Genomic DNA, 19418 nt, shown 5'->3' on the forward strand with positions numbered 1-19418 from the left:
AAGGAACGTGGTCTATACATGACCCGTGGAACAAAGAGAAGTTCACTTCTATCTTCTTGTCTTTCTGTATTTTGGGATCTTGGTACCACAGCTTAACTTTGCTCTAATTAGTATCCCCAGCAATACAAGCACTGAGAATCTAGTCGGAAGCTATGTGTTCGCGAGTGCATGAGTTCTTGTCCTGTGGTGGCTTTGACTCTAAGGTAATGGCTCTCCACAGGTGGCCCAGGTAACTCTGGGGTCCTTGAGACCCTTCCAGGGGGTACTTAAAGTCAACATTATCATTTTTTATTTATTTTTTATTGTTTAAAGTATTACAGACAGTAGTACATATGTCTCCTTTCCCCGCCCCCTCCCCCCCATTAAAAGTCAACATTTATTTTGATGGGCCCCGCTAGTGTGGCTCAGTGGTTGAGCATTGACCTATGAACCAGGAGGTCACAGTTTGATTCCTGGGCACATGCCCAGATTATGGGCTCGATCCCCAGTGTGGGGCGTGCAGGAGGCAGCCAGTCAACGATTCGCTGATGTTTCTATCTCCCTCTCTCTCCCCTTTCATCTATGAAATCAATGAAAATATATTTTAAGAAATTATTTTGATGGTACTACTAAACCATTACTTTCGTTTTTCACTCTCATTCTCTCCTGAGTGTGCAGTAGGGTTTTCCACAGGCTGCACGACTTGTGACAGGACGAACGAAGAACCCGAGATTTACAAAAGCATAAAACGATGCCACTCCTCTCACTAAATATTTATGTTGAGGAAGCCATAGTTCTTTTTCATAAAACTATACCAACACATAATGAGTTTATTATTGTTATTTTTAAATGAGTAAGTAAATATTTTAAATTTCTCACTTTAACTGTGAGTGAATATATATATATACACATATATATGTGTATATATATGTGTGTGTATATATATATATATATATATATATATATATATATATATATTCCATGTTTTAAAAGCTCTTTGGGGGTACTTAATAGCTTTTAAGAATATAAAGGAGTCCTAAGATCAAAAAATGTAATAACCATTGCTCTAGGGGTAACAGACCTTCCTGGGCTCTTTCATTGGGGATTTCCAACTACCAGGCTCTGCAGGTTTTTCTGTGGGGTTGGTTGCTTTCCCCATCGAGGAATTACCCACTCTCGTGCTTAGAAACTTCCAGGGGCTTCTCACTACACTTAAAACTTCTCAGCAAGGCCTGCAACATCTGGCGTTTGCTTATTTCACTATTGCAATCCTCTGAAACTCCCTCATCCAATCATTGTGCTTTGGCCACATTCATCTTCATTCAGTGCCTTCAAAGGGCCAAGTTCTGGCCTGCCTCAGGGCCTTTGCATTGTAGGGAAATGGCTCCACCTGGCAACCCTACACATCTCCGCATCGCCCACTCAGGCAAGGCTGGAACCCCAGCCGAATCGAGGTCTTGGCAGCACACCTGTGACCCGCCTGGAACACAAGAGGGCCACGTGAGGAGCTGCTGCGTGGACATTTCCCCTTCACTTCCCCGTGGACCAGGAAAGGTGCTGTGAGACGCTCCTCATGGCCTCCGGGTTCTCAAAGGGTCTGAGGCTTTCTAAGGAAGAGCCTCTGTCCTCACCCCACTAAGCACATAGTTGCAAACTGTAATACTGCTTAGCTGCCACGGGACCATGGCTTCTCGGCCACAGGAAGTGCTAGCGTCTGTGCCGCTCTCGTCTAGCCCATCTGTTTGCATGTCGCCCCACACCTGGGCCAATAGGAGCTGGCACCTTTGACTACTCTTCCCTCTTCGGTGTCTATGTAAGTGACAAACTGTCTGAATCTAAAAGGGGATCCTTGTCTCTTTACTGGCCAGATCTATCCGTTGTGCATTAGCTGTGCTTGAAATGCATGTGCTGAGGAGGCAGCCAGCGGGCAGGGGCCACGCGATGTCGCACGGAACCGCACCACGTGCAGCAGCAGCAGCGCGCTGGGACCCAGGGCCGGTGCGGGGCCGCGGGGCATGAGCGCCTCGGAGGGGCTGGTGGACCCGGTCTACCCCTGCACCCACGGGCCCTGCTGAAAGTGGCGCAGATGGTCAGCCTGCTGATCGCCTTCATCTGTGTGAGGAGCTCTCCGTGGATCAGCCAGAGCGCCTACAGATACTTCGAAGTGGTCACCATCTGTAACTTGATCATGATCCTCGCCTTCTACCTGGTCCGCCTCTACCGTGTGCTCACCTGCATCATCTGGCCCCTGTCGATCTTCGGCTTCGTGGCCACCTTCCTCTGCCTGGCGAGCGTGTGGCTGTCCTACAAGATCTCTTGTGTGATCCAGTCCACAGATGCAGCCGTCTGAGGACACCGCGGCCTCCGGGCCCGCAGGAGGCCCTGCCGGACGTGTGGCCCCGCAGGCAGGAGGACCCGAGGGCCGGTGACCTCAGGAGAGATTTCCGAACCTGTGTTCCTGTGCCAAAGCCCTGCCCGGCTGGCGGGCACGGAGGGCCTTCTCCTCCCTCCTGGGCTCCCGAGCTGCTCCGGACCTCTCTCTCCGGCCTATTCTACTGGGAGAACATTCTCTTCGTCCGGGAAAGAAAAGCAGCCTCCAGGGAAATCTGGTCTCTGCCTGCCTCCTGCTTTTCAAACGGCCTCCAGGACTGGTGTCCACACCTAACACAACAGAGAGGTTTCTGGATGCTCCTGCACAAATCCCACTCCTCGCGGGAGCGGCGCTGCCTTAAGTCTCCCCGTAAAAACCAAGCCCTCTCCTAATTGATCAGCTTGGGCATCTGTGAGTCCGACTGTGGAAGAGAAGCCCTCTGTGGTCAGCCTGGCCCCAAAGACGAGATCTCAGTCTCCTTTCCTGCCTCTGCCTTCGTGAGCTCGCGCGTGCGCGCGCGTGTGTGTGTGTGTGTGTGTGTGTGTGTGTGTGTGTGTTTAAATAGAAAATTGACTTGACAAAAAAAAAAGAAATGCATGTGCGGTTCCCTCTTGAATGCTCTCCTCCCACCCCACCCAAACTTTTTCATGTCTCACTTCTTTAGGTCTTACCTTAAACATCATCTCCTCATAGAGGCCTCATTGACCAGCTGGTCCCAAATAGGGCCCTGGTGGCAGACACCGTTGGTTGCAATTCCAACATCCCTTCTTTCCATCCCGTTCCTTGCTAACAAAACACCATTTTGACTTGTTATGGTTTGGGCAGTCATGTGGTTTAGGAAAGCCAAGCCCTCCCCAATCCCAAAGGTTGACTCTTGATTTTGTTAAGTCCCAACAAGGCAATGTCATTCTTTTGCCAATGGTCAGAAGTGGGCAGATGATAAAACCCTGCTCAACAACACATAAGGGGGTGTCTGGTGGGTGTTTCTGGGAAACTTGACATAACTCTTATAAGGGGACCCAAAATGTAACGTGCCCTTTTCCTGCCTTCTGGCCTTTGGTTAATGTGGTGTGAGAACATTAAGCCTGGACCTTCTGCAGTCATCTTGTGACCTTTAGGGGACAATTATGAGGACAAAAGTCAATACCTGAAGATGGCAGAGTTAAAGATGGGAAGACTCTGCATCACTGATGGCCTTGTTGAGGCACTAAATTAACCAAAACCCCAAAACTTGACACTGTGTGTCGAGCAGTATTCTATGTTCTGAGAATAGAATAAACTTTCAGCTCTCATAGTTTGCATTCTAGTAGTGAGAGGAAAAAAATGTGGTTGGTTAGGGCAAACCCATATCACCCAAAGAATGCTGCCTTTGATATCTCTGATTATTTGATTGTGCCAAATGGGGACAGAGAAGGGGACAAAGAGAAGAGGAGAGAAATACAGGAAAAAGAAGCTGAAAGAATCCAATCCTATTAGAATCCAGAAATGGACCAGGTTTCATAAAAATTTAATATCCATACACCACTTAGTTAGTATCTCAGCTAAGAATGCCAAACCTGAATCTAATCATGAGGAACCATCAGACAAACCCCAAATGAACAAGATCCTTCTTCTTCTTTTTTAATGTAATAAAAGACAGGAAGACTGAGGAAATTTTTTGCATTAAAGGAGACTAAAGAGACATGAGAAATGAATGCAGTACCTAATCTTAGATTGTATCCTGTGTGTGTGGGAGGGTTACTATAATGTTCATTATTGGGTCAATGGACAAAAATAGAATGCAGAAGGTAGATGAGAGAGAGTCAGAGAGGATGAGGAGGGAGGGAAGTAGAGAGGGAAGGAGCAGATGATAAAGCAAATGGAGCAGATTTTTAGCAGTTGATGATTTTGAGTAAAGGATACATGAGTTCTTTGTACTATTCTTGCAACTTTTCCAAATGAGTTTTAAAAACATTCTGTCCATGAGAAGATCTGGACTCTAAGCCAAGCCCCTTTGCTAAATCCATGGTTGACCTTGAATATATCCCTTCCTCTCTCTGGGCCTCCTTTTCTAGTCCAGATGCTTCCTGAGCGTCTTTTAAATATGTTTTTATTGACTTCAGAGAGAGAGGAAGGGGGAGCAGGAGAGAGAGAGAGAGAGAGAGAGAAACATCTATCAATTGCCTCCTGTACGCGCCCTGACCGGGGATGGAGCCTGCAGCCTGGGTATGTGCCCTGACTAGGAATCCAGCTGGGGACCTTTTCGTGCATCAGATGACGCTCAACCAACTGAGCCACACCCATCAGGGCCTAAGGTTCTTTATGGTTCTGGTAATCAATGTTCCAGGACTTTCAGGACGTTTCCAGGCAGGGCTGTGGAATGAAGATCACCTCTTGTTTTCCTTCAGGGTCTCTCACCCCAACAGTTAGTTCACCACAAGTTTCTCCAAGGTGCCCACCCATGCTTCCATCAGCTTTCTATTTTACCAGCCCATCTCTGCCACTAGCTGCAGACCTAGCTACTTTTTACAAGGCTCATCTTCCAGGAGGTTCTAGCATCAATAGGCACGTGCATTTATCCCCCAAGAAACTACAGCCCCCAAAAGGCTTTGCGGCAGCCTCACGGCGTTAAACACGAAAGAGAAAAGGCTTTTCAGCGCGGGTCAGCCGTTGCATGGCTTTTTGGGAATTGTAGTTCATCTGCTAAGAGCCCTGAAACCAGGACGAGGCGGAAAGCCACCCTTCCCAGAATGCACAGCGCTATTCCCGACCAATCGGAGGCGCGGATGTTGGAAAGAGGGCGGGGAAGAGGAGGAGCCGCCTTGCGCGTGCGCAGTACGTGTGGCTGGGGAAGGCTTGTGGAGGTCAGAGTAGAAGCAGGTGAGAATGGAGGGGTACGGCTGTGGTCCGCTTTGGGCAACTCTGCAGCCCCTCTCTGCACTCCCATTAGCACTTGAGGAGAGCGGCGTGTATGCGCGGCTCCGCCTCGCGGGAAGCGGGTACGGGGCGAGCCCAGGACGAGCCAGGAGTTGCGTAGAGTAAGGGAGGTGTGTATGGGGGCAGGGTGAGGAATGATCCAGAAGCAGTGAGCAGTGGACAGGCTGAGTGGTCAGGGCTGAGCGTCCTGGCACTGGGAAAGGGATGTTTAAATGCCCGAGGAGCGATCGGGGTAGGCTCTGGCCCGGAGGGAACGAGGGAGGCTTTGAGGCTGAAGCGGACGGCGACCATGGTGCGGAGCGTTGGGAAGTTAAGTGCTGGAGTGGCTTCTATTCGGTCGGGCGCGCTCCCGCCCACCCGCTCAGCCCACCTGCCCACTTACTCTTCGTTATGTGGTTCCAGAATGTCATCCAGCTGTCGCTCCCACGCCAGGTCATTCTTAATACCTGCTGTTGGGAAGCCGTATGATGAGGAGCTGAGCTGTGCCTCCTAGAATTCCACCTGTGGGTCCTCATCCTGGTTCTGCCACTTAATAGCTGTGTGATCCTGGGCTCCCCGTGTAACCTCACGGTGTGCCTCAGTTTCCTCACCTGTAGTAATCTATCTATGTCATAGGGGTTGGTGTGAGGGTTAGATAAATTGCCATTAGAAGACCTTCTGATAGAAAGGTTAGCGATTCGCTATTTTCGCTGTGGAAATCACTGTGTAGCACACTCCTTTGTTACCGGAAAGAGGACCAGCCCCTACTGTGTGGGTTCTTGACTTGGTGCAGAAAAAATTTCCCAGCATGAGTCCAGGTGACTGTGAGGGAACAGTTAGTAAAGCTGGGGACAGTCGAACGAGAAAGGGCTGAGCTGAGAAGAAGCAACAGAAGAGCCGAGGCTGGGCTACCCTAGCTCTCTGGGAAGGCAGGGGAAAGGGGGTCTGGGGAGCAGGTTCCGGGGTTATTTTGGGATGAGGGGCTGCTGCCCATTGCTCCCCTGGTTGCAAGCCTCGTGGGGTCCTCTAGGGTTTAGATTACAGTAGTTCTCAACCTGTGGGTCTCGATCCCTTTGGCGGTCAAACGACCCTTTCACAGGGGTCGCCTAAGACCATCCTGCATATCAGATATTTACATGACGATTCATAACAGTAGCAACCTTACAGTTATGAAGTAGCAATGAAAATAATTTTATGGTTGGGTCACAACATGAAGAACTGTATTTAAAGGGCCAGAGGGTTGAGAACCACTGGTTTAGAAGATGCGTGCCTGTGGGGGCAGAAGAGCAGAAAGGGAATGGGGGGGCTGCTCCCCAGAAGGAGAGCATGCGCTGGGTCCTTCGTCTTGAGGCTTTTATTTCTCTCTTGCAGGCAAATATCTTCGGGGAGGTGTCGGGAGGGTTTTAACAGAATATTCACCAGTTTTCTAGGTGCTCCGTCAGGGTCGTGGTGTTCACTGATTGGTCAGTGTCAGGGCAGGGGGTCCTTAATCATTGCAGCTGGTCTTGGTATCACCCACCGGGTTTTGCTGCTTTTCTGGGTCTGGAGTCGAAATACAACTGAGGCCTAGATGTTATTTCTAGGGAGGTGGCCTTCCGTATCTTGCAAATTGCTCTGTCAGTTTGTTTAGCTACCTACCTCAGTTTCCCTATTTCACTTGTCCTGGCTTACAGGCCTGGCTCACTTTGAGTAATTTTTCTAAACCAAAATTGCACAGAACCAGCCTCACAGCCTCTCTCGGGGTCTGTTTGTCCGGAAGATGGGAGGGTGGTTTAGTGTGGTGCTAATTCCCTGTGGGTATCGAGCACATGCCTCAGTCCCGTGTGTTAACCAAGTGCTCCAGACCCTCTTCTTAAGTGGTGGGAAAAGAAAAAAGCAGAGGAGTTGATGCGCCAGTTTTCCAGGAATGGGGAGTAAATAGCCAGCTGGAGAAGTGGATATTGTGTGGCAGAGAGCGCTCTCTGAGGATTTGGGGAGCAAGTTGTTTTATTTGTTTTTGTTTTTACCCTCTTAGGTGTGTGTGGGTCCAGCAGAAGGAGACATGGCTGCCAAAGTGTTTGAATCCATTGGCAAGTTTGGCCTGGCCTTAGCGGTTGCGGGAGGCGTGGTGAACTCGGCCTTGTATAATGGTGAGGCTCCTTTGCTGGAGGGCTTCTGTTCGTCGGCACAGCCCACGGGACACGCCAGGTGGCAGCGCTGCCGAATGTGACGGCTCACTGCCGTCCCACACCATACGGTTACATTGTCATCAGAGCCCCTGTCCTTTTAGCCAGAGGTTCTCTCGGAGCCTTTCTTCACAAGGAGCCTCCCAGTCTGGTTGCTGGTTGGATGTTTCCTGCTGCGCTAGTTCATTTGAAGGGATGCTGCACCCCCGGATGCTGCCGCGGACGGCCAGGATATTGCTGTCGCGCTGAAATGGAGATCTCATTTGTTCTCTTCTGCCCGTGGGAAGACTCAGCAGGAGCTGTAGGCCCGTGGTGACCTTCTGCTGAGCAGGAGCTTTGCTCTGCTGCAGCTGGGTCACTGCAGAGAAAATAGCTTTGAGGTGCACTGCCCGGCTTTGAACAGGGTGGCAGGGGGTTGAGCTGGCTGTTCTTCCACTTTGCTGGGAGACCTGGTCCAGCAGTGGGATTGAACTAGGTTATCTCTAAGCCCCCCTCCAGCTGTGAAATTCTCTAGCTTTCACTGTTGGCAAGCAGCAGTAGATGGATTCACCTCGTGTGTGACAGAGGCGATGTCCGACAAGAGGATTAATTTCAGAGTGGAGCTGTTTGGACCAACGATAATGTCCATAAAGCAGCGGACCAGAAAAGCCCGCTTGGCTTCCATGGCATAGCTTTACACTCTGACCTTTTTCGTTTGTTGTTTGGTCAGTGTCCGTGTTTTATTAATCCTCCCCTGAGGAAATTTTTCCATTGATCTTTAGAGAGAGTGGAAGGGAGAGAGAGAGACAGAGAGACACATCGATTGGTTGCCTCCTGCATGTGCCCCTGGGGCACTGGGGGTTGATCCTGCAACTGAGATAGGTGCCCTTGACCAGAATTGCACCCGCAACCATTCGGTCCGTGGGCCGATGCTCTAACCACTGAGCAACCAGCTAGGGCCACTCTGATCTTTGTGGCCATTCATCCCTGCATAATTATACAGTAATCACCATCGCCAATTTCTCAACAAGACAGCTCTACAACCCCTCAAAACCTTAGGGGGAAAAAAAAGCTTTTGGAAAGAAAGAGTGACCCCTGGATGTTAGGGTTCTCACAGTGGGGGTGCTGCTTCTGGGACACGAGGTAAAATTGGAACCAGGTTGAACTGTGATAACAGTGAAGACTTCGGGAGTTTTAGAAAGAAGTTTCGGGAGGTGATTTCTGGATATGTGTTGATGTGAGTTTGGGGATGGGGTGGTTAATCAGAAAATCAGCAGCCAACTGTTTCCAGGAGAAAGGATGTTGAGGACCTATTAGCAAGGTCCTTGGGGAGACACATGGGACAGGAAGTGATTGCTTAGATTCATAGCTATTAGAAGCCTCTGGAGACCAGAAGTGCGGGAAGATGGAGCAGGAGAGGGGAGACTTAATACATGAACAGAAAGCACCAAGACCCTTTCCAGGGCGTGATTCTTTCGGTGAACGGGTGAGAGGAATTTCCTGACCCATCGCTATCCTCATTCCTAGTGGATGCTGGGCACAGAGCTGTCATCTTCGACCGGTTCCGTGGCGTGCAGGACATCGTGGTGGGGGAAGGGACTCACTTCCTCATCCCTTGGGTACAGAAACCGATTATCTTTGATTGCCGCTCTCGACCCCGTAACGTGCCCGTCATCACTGGTAGCAAAGGTGAGTCTCGCCTGTGGGTTCGGGAGAGAGGGTGGAAGGGGTGCTGTGGGATCTACAAGAGGTTGAACTTCACATAAGAATTCCTGGCATCTTTTCCCTGGAGAGTGGTACCTGGATTCATAGCAAGAAATACTTACTTAAGGTGAGCACACAGACAACTGTGCACATTTAAAGAAACACACAAAGATCTGTTTCAAGAGTCACATTGTGACCCAATTGGAAAGAAATCTGAGGATGCCCTGCTCCCTCCCGTTGGCTCTTCTTCCCCAGGATCCCTGGATAAACCCATCTGGCGGCTCTGTTCGCCTCGCAGCTGACTCACCCTTTGCCTGACTTCCCAAGGCCTCGGTGTGCGGCCTCGCTGCCCTCCCGTTGTTCTCACAGGCGGAGGCCCACTTCCCTGGGAGCTGTGTCCTGGTGTCCGACACGCCACTGGCTATGCAGTGGGAACCTAAAACGAGTTGCTGTCCTTGTCCCCCCCCCCATCCTGCTCATAGAGGTGCTCAGGCAGGAAGTGGCGTAGCAGGTGCCAGCTCAGCAGCCACACGTCCACACAGCGAGAGGAGAGGGTCACCCCCGATGCCTTCCTACGCTGGTGTGCACTTGCTGTGACTGTGCCTGGCTTTTTGCTGGGCAGGGGCTGGGGCTAATTCAGAGATGACTAAAGCAGGGGCCTTAAGGAGCTCTGTCCAGCTAGGGAGATAGAGATGTGCACAGACAGGTATAGTGTAGTGAGCACCGGAGCCAAGGTTATACGGCGGGCGCGTCGGGAGCGGAGAGGAGGGCGGCTAGCCCACCAGGCGTCGGGCAGGCTCCCGTGAGGAGCTTCTATCTGAACTGGGACTTTAGAGTGAGCGGCGTGTCGGGCAGAGGACGGAGGGTAAGTCGGTAGGGCATCGTCTGTCCCGTAGCCCCTGGCCAGGGAGAGGAAGGGGCCTCCTGTGAGGGCCTGGCTTGCCTGCTACCACAGAGGAAATCAGAGGTGGGGTGGGGTTCATCGAGAAACAGAACTCTAACTTAAAAGCCTAGGTCTCAGCTTCCCACCTCTTGGGGGTTTCTTCTCTGCTGTTTTGCAGTTGTTCTAAGGATACTTCCTGTGCCTAGCTTCAGGACTGTTGGGAGGGACTCTAGCGATCAGGGGATTGTGTTATGCATTTCCCACTTCCCTTGCCTGGTTCGATGGTCTCAGGGGTGCTTGGTCCATACTCTTGTTGACTGCGAGCCAGCTGTGACCGTGCGTCAGCTCCGAGCAGGCCTGGCTTGTGTTTCCCTCCTTGGTCCTTTGCCTGGGTAATGAGAGGTGAGCTGTACCAGTAGGTCAGTGGTTCTCAACCTTCTGGCCCTTTAAATACAGTTCCTCATGTTGTGACCCAACCATAAAATTATTTTCGTTGCTACTTCATAACTGTAATGTTGCTACTGTTATGAATCATAATGTAAATATCTGATATGCAGGATGATCTTAGGCGACCCCTGTGAAAGGGTCATTTGACCGCCAAAGGGGTCGCGACCCACAGGTTGAGAACCGCTGCAGTAGATGATCCTAGCCTCTTACATCTGTTGTGTTTGACCATGTGTTTGTATGTCTTCTCTGTTCGTTTCCTTCAACGTGCCTGGAAGTCAGATGAAATCATCCCTGTTCTTAGATAACTAAGCTGAGGTTGGCTAAAGCTTAGCGGAGTCGGATAATTAGTAACCAGCAGAGTGGGCCTGCGGCCCAGGCCTTTGGACTATTGGTTCCGTCCAAAGTGGACTATTTCTGCTGGGCCCACGGTAATCCCTCCAAAGCATGCTCCTGACCTGGGTCACGTGCACCAGGCCTTGGAAAGGCCTCGCCCTAGAATTCTTAGCATTGCCCTGTTTCCTTAAAACATCCCGTGTTCCAGACACCCCATAGCACCTGTTGCTTATATCGGGGGGCATTCAGGACGCACAGAAAAGCCGTCGTCACCAGATGCCTTTAAGAGGTTCCTCACTGGTGCTCTGCTGGGTTCTCTACCAAAGAACCCAGACATCTTTGCTCCATGCCCTCTCGGATTAGCAACTCTAAAAATTGTAGCAAATTGGGGGTAGGCGGTCCCCTCGGAGGCCACTGTGAGTTTTATTTTTAACTCCAGCATTTCCCCCTCCCTGCCCGAAGATTTGCAGAATGTCAACATCACCCTGCGCATCCTCTTCCGCCCGGTCGCTAGCCAGCTTCCCCGCATCTTCACCAGCATCGGCGAGGACTACGACGAGCGGGTGCTGCCGTCCATCACCACAGAGATCCTCAAGTCGGTGGTGGTGAGTGGACAGGGCCTGCGCCCCGAGCTGAGAGTGTGGCCCCTGAGCGTGGCAGGGGGCGGGTGGGGATGTGGCTGGTGGTTTTCTGGCTCCTTTTCCGCTCCCTCACGGTCCTGCCCGGCTGCTCTGCCCTCCCCTGGAACCAGGCTCGCTTTGACGCTGGAGAACTCATCACCCAGAGAGAGCTGGTCTCCAGGCAGGTGAGCGACGACCTGACGGAGCGCGCCGCGACCTTCGGGCTCATCCTGGATGACGTGTCCTTGGTAAGATCCTTGGGGAGCCTGCAGGGAGGGGCCCGATGCGTGCTGGGGTGCCTGGCTCCGTTCCTGGGGAGACGCTGTTGGGTCCTGCCTTCCACGTTCCTAGACGTGAGACTTGAAAGCGTGGGAACTTCTTGCCGTGTGAGGCCCTCTCCTTGGGCTCGTGTTCAGCAAGGCCTCTTTCCCTCACCGCGGCCACGCACTCTTGACTTCTGGCGCTGCCCAGGGCGGTGACCTAACCACGAGCATTTTCCATCCCAAACCGTGACTGGCTGTGCGTGCTCCCCAGAGCTCCCCGGGAAGTGGTGCCTTGCTGACCATCTGACACAGGAGGAAACTGCCTGGTGAGACCGGAGAGCCTCGGACAGTCTCTCTCCCCAGCGCAGACCTCCCAGCCGGACCCGCGGGCATTTCCCGGCACTTAGGGTCTGACGCTCAGTGACGTGAGCTGTGGGAACCCCCCGTGAAAGGTGATAGCGTGTAAATGAAGGGTTCTGCTCCCCAACGCCTGGTCTGGGTGTGAGGGACGTCTCCGAGGACTGAGAGTGCATATCTGTGTGTTTATATACGCTAAACGCCGTAAGTCAGACGGAAAGCAATACAGGCGGAGTAGCATTTCAGATGGAGGGGGCGAGGGGGAGGGTCATGTTTCTAGATTCGTGGGAAAAACCATTTGGAGTGATTTGTTCAGGTAGTGAGGTCGTGTTTCCTGTTCGGTTCTCCTGTGCATCGCTAGGCAAAGGCACCATTTCCCCCTCAGCATCTGTGCAGCTGTTTAAACATCACACTCCAACACCCAGTACTCGCTGCAGGGCATGGCTCCACCTTGCATCCATTGCCCGCCATGGAAGGGCCCGTGGGCTCCCTCTACTGGCGAGATTCCAGGCTGCAGCCATTTGGCTCTGACTAGTGGTAATTCCTCAGGTTCTCACTGTTAACCAGCGCACCTCGGCTGTGGGGAAATGCTAAGTAAAAACCCAAGGAGAAGCTTGGCCTTTTGTGAGACTTTAACCACATGCTCCATTCTGGGGAAATGTGGGCTGACCACAAGAAACCATATCTAAGAGGTGTGAGAAGAAAATTAGATTTCATGGGGAATTTGCTGCCCTCAGCTGGCCCTTTTAGAAAGAAAACTTATTCCTTAATTGCACATTTCATTTCTCATCTCTCAGGATTGCGTTTTCTTCCCCAAACGTTGACCAAGAGTCCAGAAACGGAGCAGGCAAAGTAGAACCGCTGCAGCGTAAGCGTCAGGAGTGTTCACAGTTCTGGAAGGCAGTGAGACTAGGATTGACTCTCCAGGAGGAAACTTGAGTCACTTATGCTTTTAAAGCAGAGGTTGGGAGAGTGGAGGAGGAAATAAAAACAGTAGAATTTGATAGCAAAACCAAAGCTACTTTTCCCTTTATTTCTTTCTTTACTCATAAAAAAAATTGATAAATAAGTAAATCATTTCTAGACTCGCCATTAGGCATTCTGAGATCTGTTCCCTTTGCACGATCAGTAGAGGCAGTCACTTCGGCCAAGTCTGTTATTTATGTTCTTAGGGGACGTCTGGGTAATCCGAATTTTAAACCTTCTTCCTAAGCAATAGCTTTAGCTGCCTTCTCTCTCTTCTAAACCCTTTACCAGAAGCGCTCACACCGGGAACACTCTGATGTGTATCCCACGTTCTCCCATCCCCTTCCTGTTTGGTGGTGGAGGTGCTGTGGGAAGGAAGGGGGCTAGTTAGCCCGTAAGCTCGGAGCAGCGGGCTCTCGAACCCCTGAGAACCAGCTGCATCCCTCCCTCTCGGGGGCTCCACCTGGCTCCCCAGGGGCATCAAAGGGCCTTCTGAGAGCGCTGGTCATGGTGGGGGTGCTGGGACCCACAGGTCTCCTTCTCTAGGGAGGTGCTCAGTTGAGTAGATTCCTTCAGTGCCTGTGGGCCGTTTTCCATCTGAGATGGTCGCACTGAGAGTGACAGCATGATGTGCGGGAGCAGAGGGGCAGCCGAGGGCTCCGGGTGTAACCTAGTTTGGACACAGCTATGGAGGTGGAAGGGGGATCCGGCCTCACGAAGCCTCCAACTGCTAGAGCCATTCCTGGCCTTTCCCTCCAGCGGCCGCGGGGGCCTCGCAGCCACGCTGTCTGAGCAATTACACCGCCTCATCTTGCGCTCGCTCTCTCCCTTTAGACGCATCTGACCTTCGGGAAGGAGTTCACAGAAGCAGTAGAAGCCAAACAGGTGGCCCAACAGGAAGCGGAAAGGGCCAGATTTGTGGTGGAAAAGGTGAGCGTTCGGCCAGATGGCAGGAGCCCCTCTCCCCTTTCTCCTGCGCTCGGCCTCCCCGTTCACTGGGTGGCCTGGAAATTCATCATCTGTCATCTCTCCTTCCGGGATCGTTGGAAGGGGATGGAAGGGACCGTCCTCCTGCAACTGGCCCAGAGTCTCTGGGGGCTAGTCAGGGATTATGTGAAGTTACGTTCCCAAATCACCGAAGGGCCATTTTTTTCCTCCACTTCCCTAAGATCAAAAACACTTTCTACAAATAAAAGTGTTTTTCTCCTGGCATATTTTCAGCTTCGCTGAGAGGTCATTTTTAACCGTAGTTACACAGTGAAAGCTGACAGCGAAAAGGATCACATGTTGCACCAGATGCTCTGTCGTCACTGGGTTTGTTCAAACGCTAAGCCCATCCAGATGTGTCAGCGTGTGAGGGACACAGTGTATTTGCATAGCAGCCCGGTCTTCCTGGTCTCTGCAAAGGTGTATTTATTCCTTCCCACCATTCGTTCTCTGGCATTGGCATTGGCATTCTAATCCATCGATTTCCGAGCGGTGCACCGCAGAGTCGAAAGCACGCAATGCCTGGCTACTTAGTCAGGGCCCTGACCTCTTTTCCCTTAGAGTGTCAAATATGAAAATGACGACAGCCAACACAGTAGCCATCTGGTGTGAATGAATCAAAATTATACCTATTTTTTTTGTCAGATCACCAAGAAGTAAGGTGTGCCGTAGAATTTTAGTGGTTGGTTTATGTGTGTCATGAGATGAAAAAGGCTGAAAACTGTTGTTCTAACCCAACACCCCTTAGTCCTCGAAATGAGGGAAAAGAGGGACATGTGGGTGGCGAGCATTTAATGTTAGAGAATGTAGACTCTCTGAGCAGGACCTTTTTTTTTTTTTTTCTCTTTATATAAACTGCCTATCTCCGGAGCCTTAGACATGTGCCTGGAGCTCCTAGGTGCTCGGTAAACATTTGTTGAGTGAATAGTCACAGAGCCTAGCGGTTTCCAAGTTGTGTTCATTTTATTGGTCATGCATTGCCGATAGAGGTCCTATTGGTAGGAGGATGGCAAGCCTAGGAGACCTCATCCTGGGCGCCTGGGTTCCTGGCAGCTCCAGGGAGCGCCGCACACGCCTGCTTCTCCGGCTTAGCGACGCAGGCTTTGGTGAAAGTCACTTTGGCCTGGGACTGGAGGGAAAGAGGAGCCTGAGCAGTGACTCTGCCTTTCGCTCCTGTTTTCCTTGGCCCGGGATGCTCTGGCTCAGCGTAGCGTGGCCGGACTAGATTGCTGTTTATGCAGCCGACAGAATGTATCCCTAACGTGATGAGAAGTGGGTGGTCCAGGTAGGAGAGGATTGGTGGCACACAGTGCGTGTGGACCCCCTCCGGAGGAGGAGGCGGCAGATACCCAGAGTTCCTTGGGGAGTCAGTGAGGGTGCCCAGCCCGGGCCTGCGAGCCTATGGCCTGCCCTCCAGCGCCCTGAGGTGTGGTCTCGGTCTCTCCCCACCTCCCCGTCTTAGGCCGAGCAGCAGAAGAAGGCAGCCATCATCTCTGCTGAGGGCGACTCCAAAGCCGCCGAGCTGATCGCAAACTCGCTTGCTACTGCGGGCGACGGCCTGATCGAGCTGCGCAAGCTGGAGGCCGCCGAGGACATCGCCTACCAGCTCTCCCGCTCTCGGAACATCACCTACCTGCCGGCCGGGCAGTCGGTGCTCCTGCAGCTCCCCCAGTGAGGCCTGCCCCGCCCGCACCGGCTCGGGCCCATGGGCCACAGCCCCGAGGATTCTGAACATCACGTTCCTTCTGCCCCTGCCCCAGAATCACTGTGAAATTTCATGATTGGCTTAACGTGAAGGAAATAAAAGTAAAATCACTTCAACTCTCTAATCACTCTTATCAGATGAAACTCTTTTGTTCTCGTTTCCACCCACTTTCTTGACCCACCTCCCTACCCAAAACTGCCAAGTGCCTGTGCAGACCAGCTTGACTCCTGTCCCAATGCGGGGCCCGCGGAGCTCTAGCCTAGCCGGAGGCAATTGGCAGAAGAAAGGCGGGTCGTGTGTGTGATGGGCTGGGGAGCGCAGTGGTCAGCCTGAGTAAACCGGTAGCCTGCAGCCCTCCGTCTACCAGGATTTGAAGACGCCGCCCGGCTGAACCGAGCACGCAGGCCTCCGTTTTCCAGCAGTTCTGCGCAGACCCAGCTGAAGAGGTGCCGGGCGGGTCAGAGAGGAAGCGGTCTGTCTCTTACCATAAGGCTGATTCTCTCTGAGGCCAGCGGAAGCAGGTGTGTGCGCACGGCATGGTTGGAGGATCTGCCCTGTACAGGTGGGTGGGCTGGATTTGCTGCTCCCCCCCGGGGCTCCTGAGCTGAGATGGACTTGGCCAGTGGGAGAGGAGGCCTGGACTGAGATGTGAGTCCGTGGAAGACTTCCTCTCCACCCCCACCTCGGTCTCCAACGCCCGGCGGAATTCCATCGTGAAGGATTGCATCCTGTGGGCTGGGCGTGCCTGCCAGGGACGTGCGTTCTGCGCTCCTGGCTCTGCTCCGGGGAGACTGCCCTCCTCGGCTCTGTGCCTGCGCTTTGAAGGAACGGCCTTGGGGAGAGAGCCAATGTGTGTAAACTGCCGTCAATAAATGACACCCAGACCTCGCAGCTCTGTCTTCTGGGCTTGTTTTTCTGTCTGGGAGCCGTGGGATCTGAACAGAGTGTTCCCGCAGTTTCTGTGTGCACATGTGTGGATGGCCAGCGGGGACGAAATCTCCAGCAAGGCGGAAAATGCTCGAGTTTCAGAAAACTCAGGGCCGTGTTCTAGATCCATCCCTAACCGGAAGTGAATGTCTGGTGTTAGGTGAGGTTTGTCATGAGATGGGCTCTCAGGTACCGGTGAGTGCAGGGTCATTGATTCTCCTCTGAGGCTTCGGTACCACTGCGAACTGGGAGTGGTGGGCCTGCCCGGCACTGTCAGCATCAGTCCCCTGACGGGACATAAAACACATGAGTGTGAGCCCGCTGCCCTGGTTTGGTTCCTATGTACACGAGGTGGCTTCGGGGGCTCTGCTGTGAGTGGAGATGGCTTGTTCTGCTGTGCTTTGATGTAGAAATGGCATTTGCAAGGCCACGTTTTTGCATTGGGGGTGGCGGGGAGGGAAAGCAGAGCTAGACTGAGAGATGAGACGTGCAATCCTGTTAGGAATAAAGCGGAAGCGAGGACGTGCAGTGGGCGCGCGCACTGACTGCTTGAACCTCTGCTCCCAGGTCCTGCACCTGGCCAAGGCGAGGGTCTCTGACCTCAATTCTGCATTTCCCTCCCACGGGACAGGGCCAGCTGTCAGCTGAGGAAGGCAGAGACAATGCACAGAGGTAGTTCTAGGGACCGAGTGCTCCCATCCTTGCACCCCGCTCCCCTCCCTGGGCCTCTCAGCAGGGATTGAAGCCCTTCCCAGGCACCCCCCAATGACAGGTGCACTCTGGGCTGCTGACCCTCGGCTGAACCTCAAACCTCCCACCAAAGCCGCATTCTGCCGATACTCCCACCAGCCTCCCATCCGGCCCACCTCCCTGCCACCTCCCCGGCGTCATTTATCTCAGGATCTTCCTTCTTACTTTCATGTTTTTGCTGTAAGAACAGCGAGGCCTGCGAATGATAAGGTGCCTGGACTCGGAAACACATTCGAGACTGGAGCAGAGAGAGCATAATTCCTAAAGCGGATCCAGGCCGACTCCCATTCCACAGCCATCCTTTCCTGCCGTTTATGGCTTCGGATGCTCTTGGAGGAAGGGAGAGGCGGGCAGGAGGCTCCTCTTCCCCGGACCATTTTAAGAGAGCAGTTGTGTTTCTTGTTTCTTGCATTTGACGGGCGATCAGGTTTCAGGCCGCAGGTGTCCGCAGGGGAGCCCTCCGCAGCTTCTGGGTTCCTTCTGCCCCTGGTCGGCCTCTTTGCTGTCAGGCCCGGCTCCTGCTGGTTTTGTTGTTAGTCTCCTTGCCATGGGTGGTGCCAGCGGCAGCCCAGGGGCCTCATTCTGCTTCGACTTCCGCCAAGAAGTAATTCTTTTCACAAATGTTCAAGGGCGGTTAACTGGCTGCTTAGCCCCAGAGTCCCCTGATGGCCTCTGGGTTTCTCCAGAAGCTGCCACAATGAGCCTTTATCAGCTTGGGATCCTCTGGGCTGTGGATCAAAATCCATGTCCTGCCCTGGCCAGGTCTCCTCTCTCCTGCGGTCAGGCTGAATAGTTCCCTTGTTCAGGCACCAAGGGGTGCTTACTAAGCGGGCAGTGGACCCTGGACAGGGAGGAAGAGAAAACCCTCCAAGGGTTGCCCTTTTCCTTCTTGCTTTACACTAATTCTCCCCGTGTGGACCATTGGCAGGGGCGGGGGGGGGGGGGGGTGGATTGTATTGTGGTCACTGCCAAGTGGCTTGATCTGAAAGACAGGGAGAGACAAGGAAATATTAGTCAAATCCCAATGTAGCAAATACAGCTCTAATAGGACATTCCAGCAATCCGCAGGGCTATGCAGACAGCACCTCCCTTGACCTTTGCCATCCGCCAGCAGCCCGCCCTGATTGAAAGTGACCTGGGTGGGGGGTTGCTGGAGGCCTCCCGTTCATCCTGCTCCAAACTTCGTTTTCTAAAGCAGATCGCGTTCCCTCCCTCCTGCGGACACTCCTTGCTTAACAAAGCGCAAACGTCTTGTCCTGGCACGTGAGGCCCTCCGTGCTCGGGCTGCTAATTCTCCGGTCCAACTTTCCATCTCACTGCTTGTCTTCACAAACCTATCTAGCGTTTCCCGCAGAGTGGGGAGTGTTGCTGGAAAATGCAAGTGGGAATGGGCCGTGTCTACCGGCCTTAGGCGAGGGTCGGGAGGTGGCGGGATGCTGCAAGACCTCCTTTGTATGGGGCAGACTCATACAATGAAAAATCGCCCCCCAATAATGCCAATAACACCCCCATTGAAAGCAAGCACCAAAATGAGTGCCTTGCCCTTGTCTGCACCCCCTTTGCTCATTGTCACTTCATCCTGCACAGCCCTACCCCCAGGTTGCACAGACTCAGATGTGCCCTACCCTTTCAGTCCTAGCTCAAGTCCTTTCTCTTCCACAGAACTTCCCCCGGTGTCCCCTGCTCCCCATCCATTGCTTCTCCCTGGCCTGCACTCCTTGACCACAGTCCCACCAGGCAGTCGGCACTATCTTCTCTGGGTGGTAGGTATGTGTGTGTTCTCTCTCCTGCTCTCCATTTCCGGAGTGCAGGACACGTATGTGATTCCACATCCATTCCCCTTTTCTCTTCTTTCCCTTAACAAGCCAAACACGCCTGGCTCTTGATGGGAATTACTGAATGTTGGGCGAATGCATAGATGAAGGAACAGAGGGTACAGGACCAAGGTTACAAATGGGGGCTGGGAGTTAAGGCCCTGGCGTTCCCCTGTCACACCATCGCATGAAGTTACCGCAACCTACTCAGAATCTGGGTTCTCAGGGTCTGGCAGGCCAACCCTCCACCAAAGCCCCACCCTGACCCCAGTG

At 52.8% G+C, this 19418-nt stretch overlaps 1 protein-coding gene and 1 pseudogene across 1 annotated transcript; both read left to right on the forward strand.

Moving 5' to 3' along the window:
• The first annotated feature begins 1359 nt into the window (after positions 1-1359).
• On the forward strand, positions 1360-2329 carry LOC138995026 (CKLF-like MARVEL transmembrane domain-containing protein 7 pseudogene; annotated as a pseudogene).
• A 2809-nt stretch (positions 2330-5138) lies between these two features.
• Positions 5139-15778, forward strand: PHB1 (prohibitin 1). The gene is made up of 7 exons (XM_070393707.1): positions 5139-5209; positions 7260-7374; positions 8917-9078; positions 11219-11361; positions 11508-11624; positions 13797-13892; positions 15412-15778. The coding sequence occupies exons 2-7, from the start codon at positions 7287-7289 to the stop codon at positions 15622-15624; spliced, it is 819 nt and encodes a 272-aa protein (XP_070249808.1). The 5' UTR covers positions 5139-5209; positions 7260-7286; the 3' UTR covers positions 15625-15778.
• Positions 15779-19418: the final 3640 nt, after the last annotated feature.

Source organism: Myotis yumanensis, unplaced genomic scaffold (assembly GCF_028538775.1).
Source record: "Myotis yumanensis isolate MYYU_CA2020_CCGP unplaced genomic scaffold, mMyoYum1.0.hap1 SCAF_16, whole genome shotgun sequence".
NCBI classification, from domain to species: Eukaryota; Metazoa; Chordata; class Mammalia; order Chiroptera; family Vespertilionidae; genus Myotis; species Myotis yumanensis.